General features: G+C 45.5%; 1 protein-coding gene across 1 annotated transcript; it reads left to right on the top strand.

The window, feature by feature from the left end:
* Positions 1-46: 46 nt before the first annotated feature.
* On the top strand, positions 47-21,729 carry LOC115024201 (myoferlin-like). The gene is given in 55 exon segments (XM_029455559.1): positions 47-291; positions 1,127-1,182; positions 1,565-1,656; positions 5,854-5,962; positions 6,045-6,138; positions 6,229-6,374; positions 6,530-6,658; positions 6,747-6,809; positions 6,887-6,937; positions 7,030-7,060; positions 7,329-7,444; positions 7,580-7,696; positions 7,698-7,707; positions 7,867-7,970; positions 8,066-8,134; positions 8,226-8,269; positions 8,670-8,752; positions 9,280-9,404; positions 9,517-9,630; positions 9,742-9,919; positions 10,008-10,132; positions 10,295-10,404; positions 10,569-10,761; positions 10,862-11,017; positions 11,114-11,245; positions 11,331-11,494; positions 12,150-12,264; positions 12,846-12,948; positions 13,205-13,347; positions 13,459-13,629; positions 13,824-13,911; positions 14,010-14,087; positions 14,183-14,364; positions 14,861-15,019; positions 15,206-15,307; positions 15,387-15,548; positions 15,714-15,879; positions 15,954-16,027; positions 16,173-16,229; positions 17,388-17,399; positions 17,498-17,596; positions 17,685-17,813; positions 18,143-18,298; positions 18,395-18,486; positions 18,579-18,749; positions 18,845-18,993; positions 19,400-19,539; positions 19,627-19,715; positions 19,803-19,898; positions 20,002-20,143; positions 20,223-20,322; positions 20,439-20,632; positions 20,788-20,897; positions 20,979-21,126; positions 21,212-21,729. Coding segments are annotated over 55 exon segments (6,165 nt in total). The 5' UTR covers positions 47-203; the 3' UTR covers positions 21,251-21,729.
* Positions 21,730-21,731: the final 2 nt, after the last annotated feature.

The following is a 21,731-nucleotide window of genomic DNA, read 5'->3' as shown; positions in this document are numbered from 1 at the left end:
AGTATAATTACACTCCCGTGATCCGCCCTTATTTCCCCTCGCGCACATACGGGACTTGGAAAAGTACTTCCTCAGCCCTGCCCTGTGTGCTTCAGTGATGGGGCAGTGAGGATGCCGAAGCACGACAATCCTCGGACTCTATGTTTGATTTTCATTCCTCAACTTCACTGATTTAGTCTTTTGTTTTTAACCCGTGTGCTGCCATGTTGCGGGTCGTAGTGGAATCGGCTAAAGGGCTGCCTAAAAAGAAAGTTGGACACCCTGATCCAATCACCTCTGTGATTTTTAAAGGTAAGTCATGGTAAAATCATAAAGTTTTAATTGTGTTGCTTAGAGTACGGGGGGGGGGGAATCACTCGTAGCCAAACATTTGTTCTTAAATAAGGATGTAAAGTGAGTGTTTGGGACTGAAAGGTAAGTTTATAGTCGCTCAATTGATTATACTTTTATCTAGTATGACGTCACTATGAATTTCTTAGTTTTGCTTTGAGTTTAAATGTCCCTGCAACCAATAAACTATACAGTCGTGTTTATTCTTTAAGTTTCTTTATAATTGCACAATAAGCCAAATAATCCATTTAGAATTTAAAAGTTGGATTTTAAGTGTTGTTGTTCTTCTAAATGCAACATGTCACTGAAGACCTTCCCAACATGTCACAGCAGTTTTATGCAAAGGGACCAGGTTTGGACCTGTAGTATACGCACACACACACGCACGCACACACACACACAAGCTCTGCTGAAATCAGCCTCCAGCTACTGAATTAAAATGGTGTCAGACAGAGAATGTGTTGCCTCCCTAATGAGGAAACTAAATTCCTGCTGGCAATCAGCCCTATTGCTCTCAGCTGTTTTGTTTGTACCAGTGTCATCATCAGCTGCAGGTGTGGCAGCTTCTCTCGTTTCCTTCTTCCCTTTAACTGCAGCCCACTGACGCCAACTACCACTCTCACCTCAAAGCATGCAACACTGTCCCAGATAAGACAAAGCAATAACTTTAACTTTGCCGTCCGAACAAGTGGGTCAAATGGTTTATAGGAGTGTTCTTGGTTGTGTCCTGCACCATGCAGTGTTTTCTTTGTAAAGGTTTCTTTTAATAACTATTCACAAACATTTTCACTTTCAGATGAGAAGAAGAAAACCAAATCAATTGACAGTGAGCTGAATCCTGTCTGGAACGAGGTAAATCTCATTAAACACGCACACGCACACACACACGCACACACACACGTTCCAACATGCAGTAAAAGCCTGCAACTAAACGCATGATACAAAATGTAATAAAACAGAAATGAAATCACCCAAAAGCAAATCTAAAGTGATTGAAGACCACACAGAGTTGTGCAGCCCTGATCAGGTCAGGCAGGTCGTTCCAAACCTCCCCCCCCCCCCCCCCCCCTTTTTGTGTGTATCAGGACCCTGGTGCGATCCCGTCATGGTCGACGCATACTGTGACAATCATCTCATGACTGTCACAGTACGCGTTGATCATGTCAGTAGATTATGTGATTGATGTACTAATTGTGTGACATGTGGACTGTGTGTCCCTCCTCTCGTCTTGCAGGTGCTCGAGTTTGATCTGAAGGGCACGGGGCTGGACTCCAGCTCCTACATAGACGTGATTGTGAAAGACTATGAAACTATTGGGAAAAATAAGTAAGTGCAATGCAAGCTCGTTGGCTTTTGTGCAACAGATGGATCACTGTGATGAAAGATGTGCCGCCACCTTTTTTATTGAATTGCAGTGTAAACTTCTTCAAGTCTGAACAAAGACTTCTGTTTCGTCAGACCGGTTAGCTAACAGTTGCATCAGGGGGTTTTTATTTATTACAGTTACTCAGAAGCGGCACATGGAGTCAACATGAGCTGCCGTTAAGATGATCTCAATCTGAATTACTTTAGCTGCGAAATAAATGTTTGTACACGCCGAACTTCACCGCTGGTTAGGGTGCACGTGATTAACACACACGCTCAGTGAGCTGGATCTTATCACAGTAACCCTGAGTTATGTAGCTGTCTCCCCCTCACACCCTGCTTGCCGTGCTGGGACTTGCTGCGCCGTGTGGGCTGACTGATCCTGATTGGGCAACAATAGAAGGATGAATCGCTGTTTGTCTTGGTTCTGTGTTGTACTCTGTCTCCAAATGTTAAAGGGAAATACGTAATGTGGCCAAACTATTGCAGCGCAGTCAAATCCTCGCCCTGTGTTGCAGTATAATCCAAGTTTATTCTGCCCAAACGTGCATTTCTTTCTGCATAAACAACCGTGTGCTTAGATTCCACTGCAGGAGTTGTGTGAGGATTTGTAAACGTATGTTTCGATACATTCATCATCTCCATGTTTGTTCACATGCGAGGAAGAACAAAGTCTTCTTCAAGGTAGCACCAGGATGAGTAAGTGATCTACAAAAGGTCCTTTTGGTTGGCGTTTCCTTTTTAATGCTGTAATACAAGAAGTTGCTCCAACAGTTCAAGCTTGTTGCTTCCCTATAAAACCAGAATCACATACGGGACCAATCGACACCCACCACAAAGAATGTTTCCTCGACATCACTAATTACTGCGATCAAAGTATCGTCGACGTGTAAGAGAACACACTAAGAAAGTGCATCTGTCTTTATAATTTATGTCCAGCAGACCGTGTGTGTGTGTGTGTGTGTGTGCTGTTCATAAGCTTCATCCAGCTGAAGTTGCTCCAGTGGGACAGTCATGAGGGGAGGGGCCTCTCCAGCACACTAGTCTGTGTTAAATGGAGTAAAGTTTTCCACTGGGCTGGCCCGTCTGACACACTCCCTAAAGATCTACACAGTGGGAGCAGAAACGGACTTCTCTCTTTCTCAAATAGTTTTCCAGCTGGTGTTTGTGGGTAATCCCTGTTGTCATGGTAACGGAGAGGTGGAAACAAAAGGGATATTAGTGTCCTCCTAGCTAATTAGATTTAAGACAAAGTTCCCCCTGCAGCACAGTCTTAATCATTTCATGAGTTTAATCGAGGACAAAATGAATGAATGAATGAATAAGTGATGTAACAGACTGTTCAAAACAAGACTGCAGCTCCGTGAGGATGTACGAGCGGCGCTTTGAGCTCAATGCTAACGCTAACATGCTAACAATGTGCTGATGTTTTAGTGGGTAGCGTAAGTGTGTTAGCATGCTGACGTTTGTGAACGAGAACACCAAGTTTACTATATCTGGAATACGCTGTAAAGTGCTACAACAGGGCTGCAGACTTTAAACGGTCATTGCATGGTTAGTGTTTTGATAAAACTAACACGAGGAGGAAATGGCCGTTTAATTATTATCATTACGAATAAATATTAACTTTTCTGCACGGATGCAAATGTGGGAATGGTAAAAAGAAAAACACACACAGGGCAACATTCTTTTACAGGATATGGCTGGAAAAATGTTGTATTGTTTCATTTCCCGTCTTCTAAAACAGTCGGTCGGTGTTAAATATTCCACCTTGTTGATCTAATAGCCTTGCAGAGAGGAAAACTCTTGGTACATATGATGGCACAGCAATAACTGGGAACTGGGACTGCTCATGTTCACAGCCTTATCACAGATGTATCATCCGTCCTAACAGATCTGTGATCTGTTAATGACGGGGAGGGTTCAAGGGCTGATCATACGTGATCACTTCATACCAGGAAAAGTGAAGGCCAGAAGTTTGAAGCTGTGTTTTGCTAAAAGTCTGTGTTTTTCCACTGACAATGGGGGAGGGGGGGGGAACTGTATCTACATCCAATAATAACTCCACACACTCATCATTTCTGTCTGTGGGTGATTTTGGAGATTGTTTGTGGGATGTTTCCTTGTGACTCATCAGGGCTTGGCGAAAAACCAAAACAGACTTTGTGACCGTGTGTTTACATGGGAAACAATGGCAGGCCGGTGATTGTCCCATAACCTTTTTGGAAGATGTTCAGGCTAGTGCGTGTCGTGTTTGATTCCGTACAATCGTACCGTATGACTTAAGAGCGCTCATGTATGAAGAGATTATCGGGTTGCAAAAATGAAAAATATCCAAGAAGGGACGTGCTGCTGCCAGAGTCGCATCCTACCTGAAGTTACTCTTAGAGTAAGCATTGGGAGAACTGCAGCTGAGCATTGTGGGTCCCCCGGTGTTATCTGAGGCTACATACCAAGTGTGTAGAGTCACTGAGTCCCGGGAGAATCCCAGTGTCAGCCTCCTTCCTGATGTAGTGCTGCCAACACAATAACTCTCCATCCTTTCTCCTCCCAACACAACTCTCTGTGCGGTGCCCTAAAGTGTTGGTAACCTGATATGCAGCTGTCTGAGTCATTGTGCGTGTGATGCATTGAGTTATTCATCTCACTGTGCTGTACTTCAGTGGTGTGCAGCACGACGATCGAAGGATTCTAGTGTTCGCTTTGTCCTTCGACATAAAAACGTTTTCCTAATAGAAGTTCAGTTCAAGTTCTTTAATGTTCAGTTGGTAATCGAGTCTTGCTGTATCTGATGCTGAGTCTGCAGGAATGCTGCCAGAATAATATCTCACAGAATGATGCAGCTTACATCGTGTACTACATTCCTTTAGCTACATGGTGTTACTCTGGAGACGGTACAGAGAACATTACTTTACCAAACATGGTCAGAGTTGCACATTTTATTTGATTTATTATTTGGTACTGAGCTCGCTTAGGGCGGCAGAAGCTCAGTGTGTTGGGAGCTGGTGAGTTGTCCAGGTTATGTGTGTGTGTGTGTGTGTAAAAATAACAAGTGATAAAATTGCATTTTCCTGCTCGGGGATCAATAAAGTTTTTATTCTTCTACTAAAACAAAAGTCCTGTAATAATAACTCCTCATAAGGGTTGCACTATTGGTTTAGTTTGTATTTCTGTTGTTCAGTAATTGCAGTTATACCAATAGATGTTTGTTATTCAGCAAACTCTCTGCTAGAAATGGGGTGGACAAAATAATAGAAACATCTGGTGTTTCAAATATTTGGACGATTTATTGTGATTTTGTAAAATATTTGTGTCGGAGCATAAATAAGCCACGCTTTGAGCCTTGTAGGTGTTTGGCTGCACACCAAGACGGACACATGAACCGAACCACAAGCAATAACAAACACTTTGTAATCCGACAGGGAAAGGTTACTGCACTCGTATAACAAGAGTTCAGTGTTTGTTTAAAGATCCCACGCAGACGGACTCTTTGCAACGTTTAGTTTCACTTGTCGTTGAAATATCTCCGGAGTTACCAGAAGATGTGAGAGTGTTACAGTTCAGGCCTGCAGCCACACAGCTGTCTTTATTCACAGCGTGGCCGTGACCAGTTTGATTCATTAGTGTTTGTCTTTCTACTTAATCGTTAAAATGTTAATTATTATTAAATGTCTCTGGAAATGTGGTAATTAAGATTCCACGAGGGATAATGACTCAGTGTCGGATACACACGGCATGTGTACGTCTCAGCTTTTCCACATTTGTTTCTTGACAACTGGATAATAAAGAGATGTCCGAGTTTCAACGCCTCAAATCCCCCGGGTTCATCTGTCTGAGGCTCGTACGCCAGCGGAAGACCGTGTATGACGGGCAGGTAGCTTCTGTGCGGTGTTCACTGTGCGCTGGCTGCTGGGATGCGTTTGTTTGTCTGAGCAGGGAAGGGTTTGTTGGCTCTGGGTGGTGACCTGCGACGGGCCCCTTTTGTAAATGTGATGTCACTTGAGTGCACATACAGAATTTCCTTTCTGTGTAGTCTGTAACCCGATCACTGATGTTAGCTGAGCCAGGAGTGTTCTATTAAATCAGGCAGAGAAAGTCCAGTATCTGACGTGGATACAGATCTATTCCTGCGTTTAACGGTGTTTGTTCCCCCAACAGATTCATTGGGTCAACCAAGATCTCTCTGAAAGACCTCGCCTCAGGTCAAATGAGATCACTACCATCCAAAAATGTTCCTCTGGTCAACGAAAGTGGACAGAGTATTGGAGTGAGTGTCTTTCTTCATGAATAAAAAACATACAGGCAAAGGGATGAATGAAATAACAGACGAGCCAATCATTTCCTTCCAGGGTTCAATCAACCTCGTGATTGGCTATGATCCTCCAGCCAACGCTGCGCCGAACCTCAATGATCCTCAAGCCGGAGATACCACAGTGGACGCCGGTGTGTTTCATTTAGTTTTTATACGTGATGCAGGAAATGTTTACTGGAAGCGTTACAGGTATTTGATCGTCTTGTTTTTCTGCTCATGAGGTGGAGGTGGTGGTGAGGAAGGGGACGAGACTCTACCAGATGGTGCAGCGGTCGCCTCGTCCCCTGGTCAGTCCGTTAACCTCCGCCAGAAGCTGGCCAGAGCACAGAGTCGCCACCGACTAGTGAATAAACCTCAGGACTTCCAGGTGAGCGTCAGTGTTTCTGCTAAAGAGCGACCAGCCGGCGATTTCAAAACTGAAATAACGTTTCTATGGCATGAACTACAGGACGTTGTGCACTAAAGAATAAAGATCTAAAGATATATTTATTGTCTCTTGCTTTGATGCTTTGCGTCCTTCAGATTCGCGTCCGAATCCTCGAGGCCCGTCAGTTGTCCGGCAACAACGTCAAACCAGTGGTGAAGGTTAACGTGTGCGATCAGACGCACAGGACGAGGATCAAGAGGGGAAACAACCCCTTCTTTGACGAGGTACTCTCACTGCACACAGACGACGACACAGGTTTAAGTTGTGCTGGGGAGTTCCACTTTTAATGTTTTTACTTTTGTACCTTCGCAGATATTCTTCTACAATGTCCACATGCTACCATCGGATCTGTTTGATAAGCACATCAGCTTCCGGGTCAGTACATCTATTGTGAGTCCCTAAACTCTGTCGACGTGTACACACATATACAAACTGAGTTCTCTTCTCTGCAGGTGTATAACTCGTATTCTCTGCGGGCCGACAGTCTCATGGGAGAGTTCAAGGTGCCTGGTCTTTATTTCATCTTCACATATTTGTTAATGAGTAAAAGAATGTGTTTGATGTCTGACTGATGTGGTTTTGTTCTCGCTCACAGCTGGACGTTGGCTACGTGTACGACGAACCAGGTGAGTTTGTCACAAACCACAGATTTGTGTGTCATTTACATTTGTTCAGACGAGGCTGCTGTTTGGCTTGTGGACATCAGATAGAGAGAGAGAGAGAGAGAGAGGAGAGAGAGGGAGAGATCATCTCCGCCAGGCGTAACTCCTGGACCCATCGGCCTAATATTTACTGTGCACATTTATTAGTGTCTGGTCAAAGCCCTCTCATGGTTCAGGTGATGGACGATGTTTTGTGTGTGTGTGTGTGTGTGTGTGTGTCTCCTGTTAACAGCCCACTGTGTCATGAGGAAGTGGCTCCTGTTGAATGAACCAGATGACTCGAGCTCCGGCGCTAAAGGCTACCTCAAAGTCAGCCTCTTCGTAGTCGGGGCCGGAGATGAGCCGCCGGTACGACTTGACACGCTCCAGCTCTCCGATGGCTGGCTGCTTCCTCTTTCCTCTCTTCACATGTAAATGTGGTGGCCGCGCCCCTTGTTCTCGTTCATGAACGCTGTTCTGTTGTTTCTATCTCGCGTGCTGCAGGTGGAGAAGAGCGACTCAAATGACGATCAGGATGACATCGAGAGTAATCTGCTGCTGCCGGCCGGTGTGACGCTGCGGTGGGCCACGCTGTCTCTGAAGGTGTTCAGAGCGGAGGACTGTTCCTCAGAGTAAGCTGTGGTCATTATTTTATACATGTGACAAAGCGGCGTCATCTGTGCTGTCATACCCAATTTAAAAATGACCCCAACATGCCGTCATGGAGAAAAGCAAGAGGAGTATGTTACGTACTGTTCACCACGCTATGATTAAATGTTCTCTCACTTCAGTGGACGATGCTTTCGTCCAGACCATGAAGGAAATCTTTGGAGGAGATGAAAACAAGAAGAACCTGGTGGATCCCTTCTTAGAGGCTCGCTTTGCTGGCAAAAAGGTTCCTGATCCTGTTTCCTCTCCTCCTTCCGACGCAGTGGATAAAACATGGATGTTGTGTAACACGCGCTGATGTGTGCTTTCCTCTCTCTCCAGCTGTGCACTCAGATCATTGAGAAGAATGCAAACCCCGAGTGGAACCAAGCGCTCAACCTGCAAGTGAAGGTAAAATGTTCTGACTCTGCACAAAAGTAAGAAATATTAGAAATTCTGAATGAATTTCAGTCATTTTAACGGCTTCTTGTGTTTCCTGTAGTTCCCCTCGATGTGCGAGCGAGTCAAACTGACGGTCTTTGATTGGTAAGTGAAACAAGATCACAATTTATATTTAAGAGATTGTAGCCTGTTATTCTTTTCGTGTGTGTGTGTTGTCACCAACCACATGAGAATAATGTATGACTCAGGCTGTGCAGGCCCCTCCCTTCCCCCTCAGTGCTCTGAGATCCTGTTGGCACAGTCTCGCTGCTAATTTTCATGTTTCTGAGCGAGTGACTGGTCCGATAACTAGGGTCCAGGAAGGCTGAAGGGGAAATAAGTGCAAGAGGAAAGAAAACTGTGTGTGCCTCCCCAGAAGGTGTTGAACTCGCTCGGGTCCCAGAGCCAATAAATGCCTCGTTGAAACCATGGAGACATAACAATGCCCCTACATGAAATGTGCATGATATTTAACAGTTGTGTGTGTGTGTGTGTGTGATTGCAGGGACCGTTTGACAGGAAATGATGCTATTGGCACCACATACCTGAACCTGTCCAAGATAGCCTCCTCTGGTGGAGAGATAGAAGGTATGATTTTAAAAAAAACTAAATAAATCTTACAACAAATTTTAGCTGGAAGTAAAGTGCCTGATCAGTCTGGATCCTTTGTGAAGCCCCCGTGTTTTAGTTTCTCTTGTTTGTATTAATGTCTAAATGGTACTTGAATTGTCCTTTTTCTCCTGGTTTAGAGGAACATGCAGTAAATGGGGAAATAACGTCCTTTGAAGGTTCAAATGAGCTCTTTTTTTGCTCTGTGTTGCATGAGATGTGACACGTTAAGCATGTTGCGCTAATTTGCTGTTGAGTATTAATTGTGCGTGTGCATATTGCGATTAAAGCTGTGCTCTGTTTTGACTGTAGTATTAGGATGTCAGTGTGTTTAACCGTTGTTTGCTGCTACCTGCTTACCCAGCATTCACTGTTTCCACCGCAACCCTTCCATCACCACCGCCTGAAATGCCGCCACACTGACATACTAACATTAAAGCTTTGCTCGCTTAGCTTAGCGTGAGTGTAATCGTAAAGAGGTGAAGTCCATCTTCATGTGTCCACAGCGAACACGGGGCAGTCTGAAGTGGGCTTCCTGCCCGTCTTCGGGCCCTGCTACGTCAACCTGTATGGCAGCCCCAGAGAGTTCACCGGCATGCCGGACCCCTACGAGGACCTGAATTATGGCAAGGTAGGGGATACCTTACAGGATATCATCCTTCTCTTTACCTCCCCGTCCTGCAGCCTCTTCGTTATCTCTGCCCAGGAGGTTTTGCCAACAGTTGATGTCAATGTGTCTGCAGGGAGAAGGAGTGGCGTACAGGGGCAGAGTCCTGGTCGAGCTGTCCACTAAGCTGGAGGGGAAAGCGGACAAAGCGGTAGACAGCATCCACAGTGACGACATCCTCGTGGTGCAGGTAACCTGACAGAGTGCGGTTCAGTTTGACGGCACGGTGGTTTCACTCCCCCCCCCCCCCCCCCCCCCCCCCCCCTCTGACGGTACGTTGTACTTCTCTTTCCTACACCAGAAGTACCAGAGGAGGAGGAAGTACAGTCTGTGCGCGGTCTTCCACAGCGCCTCCATGTTACAGGAACCAGGGGAGCCCATCCAGTTTGAGGTCAGCATCGGTAACTACGGCAACAAATTGGACACCACCTGCAAACCGCTGGCCTCCACCACTCAGTACAGCTGTGCTGTGTTTGACGGTGAGCGAGGAAGCTTCTATCCTCATCGCATTTCAAGCTGCCGTCTTTGCAAGATGGTTTTATTAAGTGGTGTGTAATCTTTCTCCAGGTAACCACTACTATTACCTGCCCTGGGCGGACACGAAGCCGGTGGTTGTGGTGCTTTCATTCTGGGAGGACATCAGCCACCGCCTGGACTCTGTCAACATCATCCTCTACATTACTCACCGCCTGGTAACACGGCTTTATCCTGTCATCGACAAATACTTTATGATTTATTGTCATTAAAGCGTACTTTACCTGTGTGTGTGTGTGTACGTGTGTGTGTGTGTATGTGCGTGTACCTGTGTGAGTCACAGGAGCGTGATCCTCACCCCGATTGTGTTGTTGTTGCAGCAATCCAACCTGGAGCTTTTTAAAACTGCCATCTTGTCGAAAGTCTCCGACGACCAACTGGTGGAGGTGTGGCTGAAGTTGCTCAATCAGCTGATTGAAGACCTGGAAAGGTAAATAGTGGAAGAAGAATACAGCAGGATAATTTCTGTTTCTTTTTTTTAATGCATTGAACGTCAGATGAGCCCAAGAGAGTCGGATAACAAGGAAGTGAAATGTGTCCCATTCTTGCCATGAATCTACGAGGACAAACACTTCTGTCTCTGCTCTCCTCCAGCTTCCCAACACCAGAGCTGGAGGGCCGCTCCAACCTGACATCTCTGGACTTCCAAATCAAGAAGCTGCGAGACAGCACTTTGAAGACCATCATTGACGGAGCCAGACGCATGAGAGAGGAGGCCAGAGAGATCGCTGACACTCTGCCTGACCTCGAGTCCTGGGCGGACAAACTCGAGCTGCTGGCTGACGAGGTACGCACACGGCAAGCCTGGACCTGAAATAACATTCCCAAGCCTTACGATGATTTTCCCCCGTCCATAATTCTGCATTTGTTCACATGTTCGTCTCCAGCCCCAGAACAGCATGCCGGATGTGATCATCTGGATGTTACGAGGGGAGAAGAGGGTCGCCTACAGTCGCATCCCCGCTCACCAAATCCTCTACTCCACATACAGCGAGCAGGCCTGTGGTCAGCACTGTGGCAAGACACGGACGGTCCTCCTACAGGTACACATCTGCAGTTTAGACCTGGTGGAAATGCACAGTGTAATGAATTAGCTTAATAATTAATCACCCATGGGAATTTGTTTTTGTTGCCCTCAGTACCCCATGGACAAGAACAAGGGCATGAAGGTGCCGGTGCAGATCCGAGCGAACATGTGGCTGGGTCTGTCTGCACACGGGAAGAAGTTCAACTCCTACTCTGAGGGAACCTTCAGCGTGTTCGCCGAGCTGGTACATATAACGGTCATCGCTTAATACAGAGACGACAGTCGCGTCAGACACTAAACATGTCCTCCTTTTTTTTTTTGCATTACAGTACGAGAACCAGGCCCAGGTGTTTGGGAATTGGGGGACCACGGGACTAGTGGGGCGCTACAAATTCTCCGACCAAACGGGCAAACTGAAGCTGAAGCAAGAGCACTTCATGCCCCCGAGAGGGTGGGAGTGGGAAGACGACTGGTTCATTGACCCAGAGAAAGCGTGAGTTTGGCTTCTCTTCCACATTTGACCAAGTGGAAGATCTTTTTGTTATTTCAGGATTCAGGCTCGTTTGCATTGCCGAGGGGGAAAGAGAACACGAGTAATGGAAGTCTCGCTGCTGATTGTAGTGTTTGAATGTGCTCGCTCTCCACTGAACGCACACATTATGTGGACTTTACTAGAGGAAGTGGGCTGCGTCTGTTTACATTCCTCTCATGCCTTAGACCATGATTTAATGACAAAGTACCAGACTGTGCCAGTGAGCCTGAAGTTATTTGCTCCTACACTTCAATCTTGGCTCACATTTACATGTATGATAGTTTGTTATTCTACGCCGACGTCATCAGCACACCTCTGCTGAACTGCTGTGTCTTTGCTATGAACCGGCAGGTGACCAACATAAAGGAAAGGGGCTGAAACATAACTGATGGCTTCATTTGGATAAATAATATGTGTATGTAAACACAGTCCCTGTAACATCATGCAAACCTTTTCTTCTTTCTCACGCTGCACTAACTTCATCTTACAGAAGTTGTGGTATCATTGTTGCCACTAGAGGGCGCCATATTTCACACCTTGTGGCTTTTTAAAGTAGCCTTCTGTAAAAATGTGCTTCACACACAGATGGTACTTTATGTTCGACTTTGTGTTGCAGTCTCTTAACGGAGGCGGATGCAGGACACACGGAATTCATGGACGAGGTTTTCCAAAATGAGACTCGCTACCCCGGTGGAGAGTGGAAGGCTGCCTCCGAGCCCTTCACCGACGTGGTGAGAGCAGCGCGCTGACATGCAAATAATGTGCTTTAAAATATAACACAAGCACAGTTGATATTTTTCCTCTTCTCTGTGACGCACAGCTACGGAAGCCCAGAGAGGCAAGTGAGAAATTAATTCTGGTGATTTTTATAATCACCAGAATTAATTTTGATCTAAATTGTTTTCTTCTTAACGGGTGAAAAAGGTTGTTTTTATTTTACCTGGCAAATGATGTTGACTAAAATAAAATACAAATTCACCGATTTTTAAAAAATTAAATAAAAACATTTAAAAAATATTAAATATATATTAAATACAATAAAAAAATAATAATAATAATCCTGGAAAAATGTAAAGAAATTTGTAAAAGATTATTCTTAAGTAATAAACAGGAGAGAAAACAATTGATCAGACTTAATTAATTTCTCACTGACTGGTGGCAGTTTTTACTGCATTTTTACATTTTTATTTCTCTAAAATGCCTCTGATGGAAGAGTAATCTCTAACCTATTGTAATTTATGAGTAAAATAAACAAATGGGGCGGGGGGGGGGGAAGGATTTGTGCCGCTAACGGAGGTTTTGTGTTGCACAGAATGGAGAGAAGAACCGTAACCCCGGAGAGTTCGAGTGTCCTCCAGGTTGGATATGGGAGGAAGAGTGGGCTGTGGACGACAACAGAGCCGTGGATGATCAAGGTGCAAACAATTACCTTTTTTATTTTTACCAGCTAAAATCTAGAGAGTTGTGCTTTTCCAGCTATTTCTATGCAAACAGTTATTCAGGAAGGAAGCATCGGACGGAAAGGACTAAATTGTGTTGCATGTGACTCACTCAGGTCATATTGTTAATAATCAAATTAAAATCACATGGTGACATTCAAATCATGTGTTCTTGTTTCCAAACAATAATGGTGTGTGTGTGTGTGTGTGTGTGTGTGTGTGTGCTCCACAGGCTGGGAGTATGGAGTCACTATTCCCCCAAATGACAAGCCCAAGTCCTGGGTCTCTGCAGAGAAGGTGTACCACGTCCACCGCAGGAGGAGGCTGGTCCGACCTCGCAAGAGAGCTGCACAGCCTGCAGGAGCCTCTGTGCAGGTCAGCAGAGGATGATAGGGCGGCGCTACTGTAGCATAATGTTTTTAATATCCGTCTATATTCTACAGAATATAATCTTGCATTGCTAATAATTAATCTTTTTTATCACAGAAGCGGGACCAAGGTGACCCTGAGGGCTGGGAATTCTCTTCTCTGATTGGCTGGAAGTTCCACAGGAAGGAGCGTTCATCGGATACGTTCCGTCGAAGGCGCTGGAGGCGGAAAATGGCGCCAGAGGACCGGCTGGGATCATCCGCCATCTTCCAACTGGAGGGGGCGTTGGTGAGTAAAACGATAATAAAACTTCTTTGGGTCGAGATCTGGATAGTTGGAGTACGGCCTGAAGCCAGAAACACAGAATCCGTCCACGTATTCGTCGGAGAGGACGGTTTGCATTAAAGCGTGAACGGGATCTGAACTCCGTCACCAAATATTGACTTGTGCATTAACGATGTCCGCTGTGGTTTGCCCTGCAGGGTGTCGACACCGAGGAGAAAGACTCCAAGGGAGATGTCACCAAGCTGTTTGGTGCCAACACGCCAACTGTGTCCTGCTCCTTTGACAGTGAGCGGTGCATTTAGGGACACGCAGGAAACATCATGCACATACAAACGAATACACATAAATATATGCAACTGAATCTTTTTGTTTTTTCTCAACAGGGTCATTTAAGTACCATCTCCGTGTCTACGTGTACCAGGCCCAGAGCTTAGCGTCTATGGACAAAGACAGTTTTTCTGGTGAGATTCTACTTAAAAGCGATTTTTAAATAAGTTTCTAATATCGATATTAAGACGGCTGGTGGATTTCAAAGCATTATCGTTAACGTCCGCAGATCCGTATGCACACGTCTCCTTCCTGCACTTAAGTAAGACGACAGAGAAGCTGAAGGCAACGCTGAACCCAATGTGGGACCAAACTCTGATCTTCAATGACGTGGAGATTTACGGAGACCCCCAGACCGTTGCTCAGCGCCCCCCCAATGTTGTTCTGGAGTTCTACGACCATGACCAAGTGGTAGGTTGTGGCAGATAGAGATATCGATGTACCCCATAGCGCCGGTTCCAGCGTTGGTTCCTCCAACTTTGGTTTATTCGTGAGCTTTAAATCTATCGCTCCGAAGACGTGTTGTACGTTATTGATCAGAGGGTTTAAACAACACGTTGATGTTTATGTTGCAACAGATGTGAGCCTAAACAATGTATATGCAATATGTGAGTTAATGAAGTTTCTTACCGCCATGTTTCTGCGTAATGAGTTTTATCATTGGAAACTATTTTTTCCAATTATTCCAAAACCACATGAATGCAGCATACACCTGAGGATTATTGCAGGGAGAAACTAAATGACACATTTTAAATTAGAAACCAGCTGATTTATTGAGTGAAAATAATGACTATTTTTTAAGGAAAAACAAACTGTTGCTGTCTCTGTACGGTGTTTTCTTCTTTGTATGTCCGCTTTACTTCTACGCTGGAACTAATGACATATAAACGTGTTATCTTCTGCACAGGGGAAGGATGAGATGCTGGGCCGCAGTGTTTTCTCGCCACTGGTGAAGTTGAATGCCGGCCTGGATCAGACGCCCAAACTGCTCTGGTACCCCATCATCCAGAGAGGTCGAAAGGCGGGGGAGGCGCTGCTGGCTGCAGAACTCATCCTTAAAGAAAAGGTTTGTCCAGGAAGTAATAGAGAAATGTCAAAACATAGCAAACCTGAACGAGTTTAAAACTGAAATCTATTGAGTCCAGACTCGAATAAGTCATTTAAATTGTTGAAACTCTGTGTTGCTGCTATTCTTGGCCAGGTCTCTCGTTGTAAAAGAGATGATTGATCTCATACTCTCCTGTCTTTGTAGTCGGGAGATTCAGATCTTCCCCTGGTTCCTTCAACGAGAGCGGAGAACATCTACATGGTTCCTCAGGGCATCCGGCCGGTGGTGCAGCTCACTGCTGTGGAGGTAACACACAACCTTTAGACACGTCCCTCTGAACTGATGTACATAATGTATCTAACATTACGTGTGTGTCTGTTTTCAGATTCTCGCATGGGGCCTGAGGAACATGAAGTCGTACCAGCTGGCCTCGGTGTCTTCACCCAGCCTGGTGGTGGAATGTGGGGGGCAGAGGGTGGAGTCGGTCGTCATCAAGAACATGAAGAAGAGCCCCAACTTCCCCAGCTCTGTCCTCTTCATCAAAGTGGTAATGGCAGTGTTTTACAAGCTGTGTGTGTGTGTGTGTATGCAGGGTGCCTTATTCAAGATGTCCTCTCTGTGGACGGACGAAGTGTTTGTCTTTGTGGCATATTTTCAATCCTCGTGACATGAATGCTATTTTTCCGACTCCTTCTCTACTCTCTCCATCCAGCTCCTTCCGAAGGAGGAGATGTACACACCTCCCATTGTGCTGAAGGTGATCGACCACCGTCCATTTGGCAGGAAGCCCGTGGTGGGTCAGTGCACCATCAGCACTCTGGAGCAGTTCAGATGTGACCCATACGTCATCACCGCAGAGGGAGCCATGTCTTCCAAAAGTAAGGAGGCATCCAACAACACATGCACTCAGAATATTACGATCCAACTTGTTGTAATGTTGTTCTCTGTGCAGTGGCTCTGATGGCGTCTCCTTCCAAACATCTGTCTATTAACATGGAGGAGACGAGACCACTGCTGGAAGCTCAGGTAAACTCCGACGCCGCAGCAGCACAGCGTGTTCCTCTTGTTGTCCGTAACGAGTTACTGTTGATCCTTCTTTCCTCCTGTCACTAAGAAGTGCAGAATTTGACTCCTAGTCAAATTTGATGAACTTAATTACTCTGGCTTACAGTTCATGTACAGCATGTCAGCTGCTGTCAACAAAATGGCTTCCCCTACCTCCTACTTTGTATGTATGGTTACTTGTTATAGCTTTCTAAATTCACACGGCTGGGCACCAATGACACTGTAAGGTTGAGATCACCTAATCCACACAGTGCTATGGCGAGCTCCACAAAGGCCTCTTAACGTCACAATGCCATTAATCCTTTGAGAATTGTCACAATTACTGCAATTGCACTGAATTTAATGAGCACATTTAATTGTTTTTCCACAGCAAGGGCGTAACATGTACTGTAAATGGGCCCTGCAGCCGATTAAACCCTCACTGCCATGATGTGGCTGGAAGTCCACTTTCCAATATTGTGCTTAAAGCTGAAGTTGGAAATTTTGTGTATTTTTATTTCCAGCCAGAGTTGAAAGAAGATTGATGCCACTCATGTGTGTGTGTGTGTGTGTGTGTGTGTGAAATATGGAGCTACTGTCAGCAGCTGTTTACTTCCTGAATCATGCTGATGACAAGACTGCAGGAAGTTTAATGCTCTTAAAGTTACAATCAAGAAGATCTCAGTTCTTTGGCGGCACCTCTGGAGATACGTGGTGATTGCAGGTGTGTTTGTGGTCTCTCTTGTTTCGTCTGTAGTCGTCGCTCGTTTGTTTGGCCATAGTAACAGTTGACTTGCAACGCTAGCAGAGACGTGGAAAAAAACGGTACGCCTAACCTCTCTGGACATACGACTGCGGCGCGACCTCTGATCGTAACTTAACAGACATTTAAATGTGTCTTTATGCTAAGCTAAGCTAAACAGCTGGCAGTAGCTTCATATTTAACATGCAGACGTGCAAGTGATATCAATCTTCACATCCAACTCCTGGCAAGAAAGCATATAAGCATATTACATTATTATAACGCAGACATGGATATTACTAAACCCGGTTGCCTTGTTGCAAGTAACGGGACAGGTGGTGTTGGCGCCCCTAGTGGCCCGGAGTCTTAATGCAGCTGCAAATTCTCCACCGCCGTTTGTTACGCCCTTGTTTTCAGATCGTCAAATTGCAAATGGGATCTCCTTATCAACCTTTCCTTCACTGTTTCACTGTCTTGTCAATATTTGTAGCCTATTGTATGTACTGTGTGTGTTTGCAGTTGTTACTGTGTGTGTATTATGTGTATGTATTTGTGACTTGTCTTCTGTTTTGTGTCACACTGCGTCCTCTTTCTCCAAAGCTTGTAGAGAAGGTGAGAGTAAACCAGAGACTATGACTGAGATTTCAGATTCTTATACCAAATGCAGAGGACCACATATTTCAAAGATTTACATGCAATTTAATCTTTAGGAAAAAGAGACCGTCGACTGGTGGAGTAAGTTCTACGCTTCGACTGGAGACCAGCAGAAATGCGGCCCTTACCTCAAAAAAGGATACGACATCCTCAAAGTAAGTCTGCTTTGTTTCTTCCCACGCAACATACTTTAGAGAGTTATGTCCCGGCTGTGTTGGAGATGACTCGAGTGTGTATCTTCAGGTGTATGATTGCGAACTGGAGGATGTCCCAGAGTTCAAAGGGCTGACCGACTTCTGCAGCACCTTCAAACTGCTGCGAGGCAAAAATGAAAATGGCGATGACGACCCAACTGTGGTGGGAGAGTTGAAGGTAGGGTGAAATGTTATTAGTTGCTCAAATGGTTTGATTGAGTTACTACTGGAGGGTTAAGGGAAAGGAAAGCTGTAGACTGAGATTAATCTCCTCGGCTCAGCACCAAGCCCAGTTCTTAAAGGGATAGTTTGGATGTTTGGAAGTGGGCGTGTGTGAGGTACTTATCTATAGTCGGTGTATGACCTACAGTAGATGGCGGTCAGCACGGCCCAATTTGGAGAAGCAGGCAGGAGTTGAGTCACGGAAATGTACTGCCGTCAGATCCAGCGCTGCTCTTTAAGATTTACCAAAGAGAAAAAGTTTAATCTGAGCTCTTGTACCTGCAGGGTTCCTTCAAGGTGTACCCTCTGTCGGACGACCCAGGTGTTGCTCCCCCTCCCCGTCAGTTCAGAGACCTGCCGGAGAGCGGACCTCAGGAGTGTCTGGTCAGGATTTATGTGATCCAGGCAGTCGACCTGCAGCCTAAAGACAATAATGGCCGAGTGAGAAGAAATCTGTGTTACAAGGAATAAAAGCAGCATGTTTCCACACATGTGGCCCAGTCGGCAGCTTGAACTTGTCTTCTCTCTCCCGCTCAGTGTGATCCATACATGAAGATGTCACTGGGAAACAACAAGATCGACGACAGAGACCATTACTTACCCAACACCACCAGCCCCGTCTTTGGAAGGTAAATGCTTTGAACGCACACATTTAAGTGAAGAATACTTTTTAAGAGTAAATCCAGAGAATCTTCTCAAACACTCCCTTTGTTTTGTTCAGGATGTTTGAGATGACGTGTTTCCTGCCCCAGGACAAGGACCTGAAGATCTCTGTGTATGACTACGATCTCCTGACCCGTGACGAGAAGGTCGGCGAGACCGTGATTGACCTGGAGAACCGCTTCCTGTCCCGATATAACTCTTACTGTGGCCTGCCACAAACATACTGCATGTAAGGAAAATACCTTTTTGTTAGGGGGGGGAAATGTAGAAGATATTCCTAAAAACCTGCAATCAGGATCGTCTTACTTTTATTTTCTGTTTCAGTTCTGGTATCAACAAGTGGCGGGACCAGATGAAGCCGTCTCTGATCCTGGAGAACCTGGCTCGTCTCAAAGGCCTGTCCAAACCCAGGACGGAGGACAACGGCACATCTCTCGCCTTCAATGGCAAAGACTACACGCTGGCTCAGTTTGGTAACGTCAATGGTCTTAAATACAATAACATAAAGTGATAACCGTGTAAAGGAGTGATTCAATCTATTGTCTGCCTTTGGTACAAGTTATAATGGCGTTCAGTTAATATGCAGTTGTTCATTCTCAGTGAAATGTGGCAAACGTTGGATGAGCATTCCTGTGCAAGCCATATATACATTATTAATTATGTTTTGACCTATTTCTAGACCCTGTAGGCGACACCGTTCTCTGGACCTAACGTACTGTTTGTAGTTGTAATACCCATTTCGGCCACAAGAGGCTGAAGTGCACCACACAGCCTCTCAGCGCTGTTTGACATTTATTGAGTGAATCTTTCACACATCAAATCTGACTACTTATAATACGACATAAGCCTAATCGAGCCCCAACATGTCTTCACATCCAGAGAACAACAAGGAAGTTCACGAGCACCTGGGTCCGGCCCGAGAACGCCTCTGCCTGCATGTGCTCAGAAAACAGGGACTGGTCCCCGAACACGTGGAGACCCGGACCCTTTACAGCACCTTCCAGCCCAACATCTCGCAGGTTAGAGGTCACCGCTCGCATATTGTGCCTGTCCACATCCACCCTGACGCCGCTGTTTCAGTAAACCCTATACATGTGTTGATTTAGGGAAGTCTTCAGATGTGGGTGGATATTTTCCCCAAAAGCATTGGACTCCCTGGACCTCCCTTTGACGTCACACCGCGCAAGGCTAAGAAGTGAGTGCTGTGCAGCTCTTCAGTGCTTCATCGCTGGTCACATTAAACACCAGAGTTATTAACGTTCACTGTGTTTTGAATGTTCAGGTATTTCCTTCGTGCGGTCGTCTGGAACACGACAGACGTGACTTTAGATGAGGCCAGCATCACCGGAGAACACATGAGCGACATCTATGTCAAAGGGTACGTCTGATGAAGCTCTAGAATTTAGTTTCTAGTATAAAGTTTCCTTGGAACCTGTTGGGACGGGACGATGGATGCTCACACCTGTTGTTCCCTTTGCCAGCTGGATGGCGGGCATGGAGGAGGACAAGCAGAAGACGGACGTCCACTACAGGTCTCTGGACGGAGATGGCAACTTTAACTGGAGGTTCATCTTTGACTTTGACTACCTGCCGGCTGAACAGCTCTGCCTCGTGTCCAAAAAGGTGAGGCTCGTCCGGCCAAATAAGGAGCATTTTAATACTGGAAATAGTGAATCTAAAATGTGTTTCCATTATTTAACAGGAGCGCTTCTGGAGTCTTGACAAATCAGAGTTCAGGATTCCCCCCAAGCTGATGGTTCAGATATGGGATAACGACAAATTCTCATTGGATGATTACCTCGGTGAGAAACTTCTTTTACAGTTAAACGAAGAGAACTTCACTTGTCTCGAGTGTTTTGATTTACCGACAGAGCACCTTCACAGCTGAGCGTCGTGCTATAACACTCTGTGATCCCAGGAACACTGGAGCTGGATCTGCGTGACCTGGTGGCTCCTGCGAAGACTCCGGAGAAGTGCTCTCTGAAGATGATGGATGATGTGGAAATGGGAGCTCCACGGAAGGAGGAGAACGCCAAGTGTCTGTTTACCCAGCAGTCAGTCAGAGGCTGGTGGCCTTGTTCCATCGAACAGGACGGACAGAAGGTCCTGGGCGTAAGTATGAAGAGAAAGACGAGATGAATGAACTATAACGAGGTTGGATGGGAAGAAAATTCTACTAAATGAGTAGATTCTGCTCGGTGTCGGAGATCCTCGTCGTCGTCACGTTACAGCTTCCTGCTCATTATGTCTGCGTCTTGTGCTTACAGGGCAAAGTGGAGATGACCCTGGAGATTGTAGCTGAAGCAGACGCAGATGAGAGACCTGCAGGAAAAGGCAGAGACGACCCCAACATGAACCCCAAACTGGACCCTCCCAAGTAAGAAACAAACGCCTTTTTACACGTTCTGCACATTGAATCTCACATTACAAATACATTGTCGTTCATTTTCTATAACAGTCGCCCAGATACGTCCTTCTTTTGGTTCACCAACCCGTGTAAGACCATGAAGTTCATTGTGTGGCGACGGTTCAGGTGCCTCTTCATCGGACTCATCCTCCTCTTCATAGTGCTGCTCTTCCTCGGCATCCTGCTGTACTCTTTACCGGTAAGTAGACGAGAGGAATCAGAGTGTTGGTTATATATTCTGGTATAACCAGCTGATGTGGTTCTTCTTCTTCTTCCTTTCCCAGAACTACATCTCAATGAAGATAGTGAAACCGCTGCAGTAACCCTACAGAGGAAGAGGAGCAGTCGAACTGGATGACCACACTACTGCCAAACCATCTCAATGTGTTTCTTTTTTTATTGCCTATAGTATTTTATAAAAAGTCTAAATGGGATGAGGGTGCTTGCACAGTTGCACTATATCTATATGAACACTTTGTCTACACCACTAAACTGTGACAGACTCGTGAGCAATACGTTTCCAGAACACTGCTTTCAATCGCACGGAGAACCTGAACAGTTTAATGCACCTCAACAGTCCTGTCATGAACAAGAGATTCACTGAGGCTGTATTTAGTGGTTGTTATGCACTTTATTGTGAGGCGTTTAACAAATATAAAGTTTCACCAGGACTGTTTTGATTGCATTATAATGTACAAGGTTTCTATTTTTCTGACTTCTCAAATTAAACCTGCCAAAAACAATTTAAGACTTGTATATTACATTTTCACAGGCTTTTAAATTAAATATAATAAAACATTAACT

The sequence above is a fragment of the Cottoperca gobio genome, chromosome 19 (assembly GCF_900634415.1).
Source record: "Cottoperca gobio chromosome 19, fCotGob3.1, whole genome shotgun sequence".
NCBI lineage: Eukaryota > Metazoa > Chordata > Actinopteri > Perciformes > Bovichtidae > Cottoperca > Cottoperca gobio.
This window is presented reverse-complemented; position numbering and strand designations above follow the sequence as displayed.